Consider the following 9,803-nt stretch of genomic DNA (forward strand, 5'->3'; position numbering starts at 1 on the left):
CCCCATCTCTTCCCCCTTTCTCCGTATTAGTCTTCTCTCTCTTTCAATTTTAAAAGTTATTTTCAGGCCGGGGCCCATGCCTTATTTGTTATTCCAAGAAAAGATGCCTTGGAATCATGACTTTAGTCTACCTACTAATAGGACCGGTAAAATATTATCCGATCCGTCAAATCGATCCATGTTCGACCCACCATAAATAAATTTGGATTTAGACTAAATGGATTTGGATCATAAACGGATTGACCCGTTTAACTTGTTTAATAATTAAGTTGGATTGGATTTTAGATATCTGATCCATTCAACCCATTTAATATTCAGATCGAATTGAGTCAAATAACTCATTTAACTTATTTAACCTATTTTTGACCTATTTAATTCGATCTGTTTCATCTGTTTAATCTATTTAAGATCCGTTTAACTTATTTAAAACCTGTTTAACTTATTTTTGTCCTATTTAATATGATCTGTTTAATCTGTTTAACGTAATTTGACCTATTTAATGAATGAGTTAAATGGATCGGATCAGATTACCTATTTAATAAATAGGTTGAATTCAAGTTTGAATTTTTGATCCGTTTAATAAACAAATTGAATTTGGATTGATGATTTTTTGACCCAATCCATTTATGACCCGATCCGATCTGACCCGATTGCCACCCCTACCTACTAGTATATTGACTTGGCTGTAGACTCATATTTCCATACCTCTAAGCTTATATATGAATTATGCAAGGGTAAGATGAGAAGAAAATGTGCATCAGACTATTACAATATAATACAACGTTCACTGCACTATGAGGAATTGCCACCACTTCTTTACTTTCTTGAGGCTAGCACTTTTGTTATGGACTTCCCCGGTTGTAGTCCTGTGCAACAACAGCCCCAGCATTGGGTGCCCTTTGGAGGAGTATGAAGCTCTGTTAGAGCTTAAATCTTCTCTCCTTCACTATAATCGCACTGCACCACCTACATGGGGAAGAGGGATAGATTGTTGCCTTTGGGAGGGAGTAACCTGCGACAATAGCACAAGACAAGTGACAGAGCTCTGGCTTCCAAGCCTTTCAAAAAATGCTCAAGCTCAGAATTGGCAATTGAATTTCAGCATTTTTTTCTCCTTTCATGAGCTACGACAGCTTTGCTTGTCTGGCAACCAAATCGTTGGATCGTTATCACAGATGGGTCAGCCTATTCCTAACTTGTTTCTCCAATTTTAGTATATTCATGTTGTTTTTAGATAATATTTTTGGTAATATTATTTTTGGGTCAGCAAAGTTGGCCTTTATTTATAAATATTTTTGATTTAGATTCTCTTTGTTTGGGAACTTCATATTTGACAGATATCTCAGGATTGAGACAGCTGGAAGTACTTGATCTCAGCTTTAATAGACTCACCGGAAGTATTCCATTGTCCTTCAAAAATCTATCTTCACTCAGTATCCTACATCTAACAAACAACATGCTAAATGGCAATCTTGATTTTGAAGGTAATAACTTAGAGACTCCTTTGCAATTATTTTTATCTCACAAGTTCATTAACAAATTAAGTATTGTTGGGGAATACCCACCGACCGACCGACTGACGGCCGGACCGACCGACTGACGGTCGGACCGACCGACCGACCTACTGACGGCCGGAGGGACCGACCGACCGATCGATGGCCGGAGAGACCAACCGATCGACCGATGGCCGGAGGGACCGACCGACCGACCAACAGCCAGAGCGACCGACTGACAGATGCCATCACCGGCCAATTGACGGCCCATCACCGACTGAGGATATGTCGGGCGTACCTTTCCCGACCGACTGAACCCGGAGGTCTGATGGCCGACTCACGAGAGGCTCGCCGACTAACGGAGGGACCCGACGCCACTCAGCTGGCTACCGACCTAGGGTCGGTCAACTCCTCCGATCGTCGTACAGCCGCCAGACCTTGTCAGCTCTGACAGCAACATGCGGCTCGGCCATCTAGGGACATTGTCCTGCCAGGGGCATTGTCAACCCTGATGATTTGACAGCCCCCACGGCGATATGACATTTTCACGGCGACTCTGACAGTCTACAGTGAGTTGACAATTCCTCACTTGTCCGCGCCATTAATGACGGTGCCATACCGTGCTCCACTATATAAACCAGGGAAGGCAACAGTGCATGAGATCTCTCTCTCCACTTCTCGACTTCGAGACCACAGGCTCGCTCCTCTCTCCCTCTCTCTCTCGATCGAGCTCTCTGTCTTCATTTCACTGTTGCCCAGTCACCTCTCTGACTTGACCGTCGGAGGGTCCCCGTCGGAGCCGCCTCCGGTCAGTGTGGACTTCTCATTTTTGCAGGCGCATGTTCCCCGACGATCGGACGACGAGGCGATTGGCCGCAACAGATTGGTGCGCCAGGAAGGGGACACGATGATGAAGACAAGAGCCCAACGATCGAGGATAATCGGGTCGGTGAGGCGCTCTTCCCGCCGGGAAGAAGCCTCCCCGCCACCGTCGGCGGCGGAGCCCAGCTCTCCGCGCCCCGCAGTGACCACGGAGGCACAGATCGCGGCCATCGTACGGCAGATGACCGTCCTGACGGACGCGGTCAAGAGCCTCCAGCAGCAACCGGCGGCCCGTCCGATGCCTTCCAGGAGCAGCCGCCGACGACCGCACCGATCCCCGTCGCCTCCGCTCGAGCGCCCTCCACAGCGCTCCCACGGAGAAGAGGGGGAACGGCCCTGGCGTGATGACCGACGGTCCCGGCAGCCCTCTTCTTCCCTGCTGGAACGGGCAAGGAAAGAGAAGCGACCGCGCACACCGTCGGCCTCCCTCTCGGAGTCTTCCGGAGACTCCACTCCTGGGGTCTCCTAGCACCGACGAGCGGACGACTACGAGCGACGGTTCGAGGAAATCGATCGCCGACTCGCGCAGTTGCAGATGGACGGCCAGAAGTCCTCGAATGATGTCAACTTCCAGACCGCCCAGCCTCTCTCCCGACTAGTCCTCGACGAGCCGATTCCCAGTCGGTTCAAGATGCCGCATGTGGAGCCATACGACGGCTCCACCGACCCGATCGACCACCTTGAGAGCTACAAGGCCCTCATGACAATCCAAGGGGCAACCGACGCTCTTCTCTGCATCGGCTTCCCCGCCACGCTCCGCAAGGCTGCCAGGGCCTGGTACTCCGATCTCCGATCGGGAAGTATCCACTCCTTCGGGCAGCTCGAGCACTCGTTCGTGGCCCACTTCAGCACCAGCCAGAAGCCGCCGCGAACGTCGGACAGCCTGTTCTCCCTCAAACAGAGGGAAGATGAAACGCTCTGACACTTTGTGGCACGATTCAACACGGCCATGCTTGAGGTCCGGGACCTCAACGAAGACATGGCTATCTCAGCCATGAAGCGGGGGCTGAGGGCATCCCGATTCACTTACTCTCTGGACAAGACCCTCCCCCGGATGTACGCCGAGCTACTGGAGCGCGCTTACAAGTATATGCGCGCGGATGAAGGAGCATCCGACCGACGCTTGGCCGAACCTTGAGGCCTGAAGGAGAAGCGGAGGAAGGGTCGGGAACCCGCCGAACCCAGCAGCCCCCCGACCGATAGTCGGGTCTCGCCACCCCGACAGAACTAAAAGTCGCCCCAGCGGCAGACTTCGAGGCCGATACGCCCCAGGTATGATTCCTACACCCCTCTCTCTGCCCCCCGTGCGCAGATTTTGATGGAGATCGAGGGGGAAGAGTACCTGCGACGGCCTCTGCCTCTGAAGGCAAAAGGCCTCGACCGACGGAAGTACTACCGATTCCACCGGGGCCACGGCCACAATACCGAGCAGTGTATCCAGCTTAAGGATGAGATCGAAGCTCTCATCTGCCGGGGGTATCTCGGTAAATTCTGAAGAAACCCGCCGACTCAACCTGTGGCCGACCGACGGCCCTCTACCGACTGAAGACCCTGGAAGGGAAACCAATTCCCCGAACATGGAACGCCGACAACTTGAAGTTGTATCACCAATAAACTTTGTACTTGTCCAGTCGGAATACAAATCCAGGTTGAAATCTTGGAGTTTATCTCTTCGACTGACGATCGACGCTCGCTAAGATCGAGCCCCGACGTGCCAACTCGAACTTAGTATCCGTGCGAAACCGACGGCTCCATAGTCGACGAAACATCGGACTCTTGCGAGGACCGATATATTTATATTGACGGGAGTTGACACTCCTTCGACGGTCGACGACACATCGGACTCTTGCGAGGACCGATATATTTATATCGACGGGAGTTGACACTCCTTCGACGGTCGACGACACATCGGACTCTTGCGAGGATCGATATATTTATATCGACGGGAGTTGACACTCCTTCGACGGTCGACGACACATCGGACTCTTGCGAGGACCGATATATTTATATTGACGGGAGTTGACACTCCTTCGACGGTCGATGACACATCGGACTCTTGCGAGGACCGATATATTTATATCGATGGGAGTTGACACTCCTTCGACGGTCGACGACACATCGGACTCTTGCGAGGACCGATATATCTATATTGACGGGAGTTGGCACTCCTTCGACGGTCGACGATACATCGGACTCTCATGAGGGCCGATACGTCTATATTGACGGGAGTTGACACTCCTCCTACGGTCGAACTTTCGGGCCAGACCATCGGCTAACATGCCGATCGAGCCCCGACAAAAGAAAGGCGGAATGCCTGCGCGACCGACGTCGCGACTCCCGACCGAGCTACGGCCGGTCGAAGGATATTTGGCTTGCCACCGTCTATCGCACAAAGCGACCACTGTCGCATTCATGACTCACCGATCGGGCTACGGTCGGCCGGACGATATTCGGCTTACCACCGTATATCAAGAAGCGCAGCATGAATACCCGACACAAGGGTATCGGGATCCGACTTGTCGTCGTTTTTTCGACTAAGCGCGCCAGAAGACAACCGACTGAATGCATCAGAAGAGACTCGACCGCCAAGCTTTATCTAGTGATCGGTCGGCTTTTGAATGGCCCGACTCACGGCCGGGGAAAGGATGCCCGACTGAAGACCTCGACCATCAAAGGCCGATCCAAAGCCGGGACTTATCCTACCTTCATGGCGGCACGAGTTGCCGACCTATATGAGTTAGCGACTTACGAAGACATTCTACAACACCTGCAGGGCATCCGACACCTGCAGGGCGTCCGGCGCCAACATGACACCCGACGCCGACGTAACATCTGACATCGACTAGACGTCTGACACCAGCAAATCGCTCGGCATTCATGAGACGCCTGACATCGGATCAACCCGCGGTACGGTCGGATCCTTGCATGCGACGAATCCACTCCTGTTCGCCCAGGGTTGCTGCCCCAATGAAAGCATCGGCCAGCTCTCCGTCCGACTCAGGAGTGGAGGGGGGCAACTGTTGGGGAATACCCACCGACCGACCGACTGACGGCCGGACCGACCGACCGACCTACTGACGGTCGGAGGGACCGACCGACCGACCGATGGCCGGAGGGACCAACCGACCGACCGATGGCCGGAGGGACCGACCGACCGACCAACAGCCAGAGCGACCGACTGACAGACGCCATCACCGGCCAATTGACGGCCCATCACCGACTGAGGATATGTCGGGCGTACCTTTCCCGACCGACTGAACCCGGAGGTCTGATGGCCGACTCACGAGAGGCTCGCCGACTAACGGAGGGATCCGACGCCACTCAGCTGGCTACCGACCTAGGGTCGGTCAACTCCTCCGATCGCCGTACAGCCGCCAGACCTTGTCAGCTCTGACAGCAACATACGGCTCGGCCATCTAGGGACATTGTCCTGCCAGGGGCATTGTCAACCCTGGTGATTTGACAGCCCCCACGGCGATATGACATTTTCACGGCGACTCTGACAGTCTACAGTGAGTTGACAATTCCTCACTTGTCCGCGCCATTAATGACGGCGCCATACCGTGCTCCACTATATAAACCGGGGAAGGCAACAGTGCATGAGATCTCTCTCTCCACTTCTCGACTTCGAGACCACAGGCTCGCTCCTCTCTCCCTCTCTCTCTCAATCGAGCTCTCTGTCTTCATTTTACTGTTGCCCAGTCACCTCTCTGACTTGACCGTCGGAGGGTTCCCGTCGGAGCCGCCTTCGGTCAGTGTGGACTTCTCGTTTTTGCAGACGCATGTTCCTCGGCGATCGGACGACGAGGCGATTGGCCGCAACAAGTATAATGGTTTATATTATCTTCTTGGTTTTATATCTATGGCTCTATATTCCAGGCCTGCAAGGATTACAGAAGCTTACACTGCTTGATCTTGGACTTAATATGCTCATAGGGGGGATGCCCATAGCTTTGGGAAATTTATCTTCCCTTAATTTCTTATATTTGGATCAAAATAATCTAACTGGTTCACTACCTTTGGAAGGTATAATGTTTATTCCTTTGACTAAGCATTTCACCATAGTCCTTTCGATGGATCATATTGTCCTCTTGGTTTAAATCTACGGCTCTATATTCCAGGCCTGCTAGGATTACAGAAGCTTACAGTACTTGATCTTGGACAAAATCTGCTCACAGGAGACATACCTGCAGCTTTGGGAAATTTATCTTCCCTTAATTTCTTATATTTGGATCAAAATAATCTCACTGGTTCACTGCCTTCACAAGGTATAACGTCTATTCCTTTGACTATACAAATTTATATATCATATTCCTTTTTTTAGTTTTGAGCTCACAAATTTCATCACATTCCAAGATAAAAACTATACAAGTTGATTGATGGCTTGCCCAAGGGGAATCATTTTTTATGTCTAAGCCAAGTTTGGCCAAAATCCATCTTGACTCAATTAACTTGGCCAAATTAGAAAACTGATCAAACTCATGTTCCCCAATTTAAATCAAATGATATTTCTAAGTTGGCTGTAGCAAGTCAAAATGAGTTTTAATTCATCATATCAAGCATTTATGCTCTGTTCATATCATGCATGCATAGCAATACTTTGTCAGATGTCAAGAATCAAGAAGTAGAGCATGTAAATATTAAATTGATATTGTCTTATCATAATTTTCAAATGCTACTTCCCTTGATCATTGGGCAGCTTTAACCTTTTTTTATTTATTTTAATTTTGTATTCGAGTTATAATATTTGTATAACATGCATGACTCAACTGAGTCAGCAAGTTGATTCATTGAAGTCAAAAAATTAGAAGTATTAAGTCAGAAGTATTCCAACTTTGTTCATATTATGGAGCAAAAAGTTTTAGTTTTTATTTTCTTCTGTTTTTGTAGTGCTCAGTGGACTGCAGAAGCTACGTGTGTTGGACCTCCATCACAACCAACTCAATGGAATTCTTCCTTCATCTTTGGAGAAACAAGTTTCGCTTCAATATTTAGATCTTTCTTATAACATAATGAAGGGGAATATTCCACCATGCATCTTTGGAACTCTTGTTTCGCTTCAGTATCTAGATCTTTCTTATAACCAATTTGATGGGCATTTTACATTTTTATCCTTTGCTAATCTTTCAAAGCTAGAAATTATCAACTTTTCAAACAATGAGGAATTATTTATACATCTTAACAATGAAAAGTTTGTTCCATCCTTCCAGCTACGATTCCTCATCTTGTCACATTGCAACCTTGATGCGAACACCCTTGCAACACCAGCTTTTCTTGCTTCTCAATACAAGTTAGAAGTTCTTGATCTTTCCCATAGTAACTTGACAGGAAAATTTCCCGATTGGTTGTTCGAAAATCTAACCAGCCTAGCATTTTTCAACTTGAGAAATAACTCAATAATGGGGGAATTTCAATTGCCAAAGCATCTGAATACAAGCATGTATGCACTTGATCTCTCTATGAATCTTCTCAATGGATCAATTCCTACAAAAATTGGCACAATATTTCCATATATGGCAGCCCTGAATTTATCCTCAAATCATCTTATTGGAAATATCCCTTCTTCATTGGGTAATACAAGTCATTTGGAATTCCTGGATTTATCCAATAATAATTTATCTGGTGAACTACCAACTCGCCTGATGATTGATTGCCCTGAATTGTTTCTCTTGAAGCTTTCCAACAACAACCTGGATGGGAAGATGTTTGGTACAAATTATGGTCATGCTTGGCTTTCATATGTTCATCTAGATGGAAACAAGTTCACTGGAACATTGCCGAGCAATCTGTCAGACTATCAAACTATTAGATACATTGGATGTCCACAATAACCAATTATCGGATATAATTCCAGAGAGCATAGGATTTGTTTCCAGTCTGATTAAACTTGACCTTGCAGGAAATCATTTCGATGGCCAAATACCACACCATTTATGTAATCTAACAACGCTTCAAGTGTTAGACTTATCGAATAATAGCCTTTCCGGGTCACTACCTTATTGCTTCCAATCATTTGAACTAGTGCATCTCAAGTTTGCTGGGAATAATTTAACAGGCACAATTCCTAGTAGTTATTTCAATATTTCATACCTTACAGCATTGGATGTCAGCAATAATCAAATTTCAGGTAAATTGCCAAGACAGATAGAAGACAAAATGTCTTTGGAGATTCTCGTTCTTGGTGGAAATTCACTTGAAGGCCCAATACCAATTGAGTTGTGCAAGCTACAATTTTTACACATTCTGGATCTCTCACAAAACAGTCTTTCAGGATCAATACCATCTTGCTTGGACAAAATGAACTTCAGGAAACCTGATTCAATATATGCAGCTTTGTCTCCAGACTATTGGTCCTTCAAATCTGCCATTTTTGAAGTGCCATATCCCACTGCTAAAGAAAGTTTTACAGCAGTGCACCTTGACTTGGATGAGATAATGATGGTAGACCTCATCACAAAAGGCAACTTATATACCTATCCAACAGATCATTTGCTTCAAATGTCTGCAATTGATTTGTCAGCAAACAAGTTGATAGGAAACATCCCGCCAGAAATTGGAAATCTAGATGAACTTGTACAACTGAATCTATCACACAATCAGCTAACAGGTCAAATCCCCGAAACTTTCTCAAAACTTAGTCAGATTGAGAGCTTGGATATATCACACAATCAGTTGAGTGGTGTGATACCCGGGCAATTGACTGAACTATACTTCTTGGAGGTCTTCTCAGCTGCTTACAATAACTTATCTGGATGTACACCGGATTTCAAAGGCCAATTTGCCACATTCGACAAGAGTAGCTATGAAGGTAATACTGGATTACGTGGGTTGCCATTGGAGAAGACTTGCACCTCTGACTCAAATCCAACTGTTGAAGTAGAAGAAAACCAAGATGATAGCAGTGTGGATGATGTCATCTTCTTTGCAATACTTGCAGCTTCATTCGCAACTGGCTTCTGGGGTTGTATTGCTCTTTTGTTATATCATTACACTGGGCAGCACATTCGTAGTATATTGGATGGTTATGCGGACTCTTTGACTGAAAGGATCTTAATGTTAGCACATAAGTGGACTTACATGCAAAGGAATCGCAAGTGAGATAAACGGTACCTTGTGCATTTCAAAGAAGGCTTTCTTTCTGACAGTTTTGTAATCAAGCACAGCGAGCTTCTGCTCAACATAGTAATACAAATATTCATCACAATCAAGCTTGATATAGTTAATTTGTACATGACTTCTTACCTAATTTTTTTCTAGGTACCAGGCATATTTATTTTTGAATGATTATATCATGCATACACTTTTCCCTTTTTTTGATGTAGAAGGAGGCAATGAACCACCTGGCTTTTATTATAGAAAGAGGCAAAAGTATATATAGGAGATGAAAGTTAATGAAAGGTAGGTGGGGTAGAGTCAGACAATCAGATT

The 9,803-nt window shown here is 46.9% G+C and overlaps 1 protein-coding gene across 1 annotated transcript; it reads left to right on the forward strand.

Annotated features, from left to right (window-relative positions):
* Positions 1-794: 794 nt before the first annotated feature.
* On the forward strand, positions 795-9,473 carry LOC105033798 (uncharacterized). Its single transcript, XM_073252569.1, is given in 7 exon segments — positions 795-1,179; positions 1,338-1,484; positions 6,255-6,401; positions 6,497-6,650; positions 7,273-8,179; positions 8,181-8,725; positions 8,777-9,473. Coding segments are annotated over 7 exon segments (2,982 nt in total).
* The last annotated feature ends 330 nt before the right edge of the window (positions 9,474-9,803 follow it).

Source organism: Elaeis guineensis, chromosome 1 (genome assembly GCF_000442705.2).
Source record: "Elaeis guineensis isolate ETL-2024a chromosome 1, EG11, whole genome shotgun sequence".
NCBI classification, from domain to species: Eukaryota; Viridiplantae; Streptophyta; class Magnoliopsida; order Arecales; family Arecaceae; genus Elaeis; species Elaeis guineensis.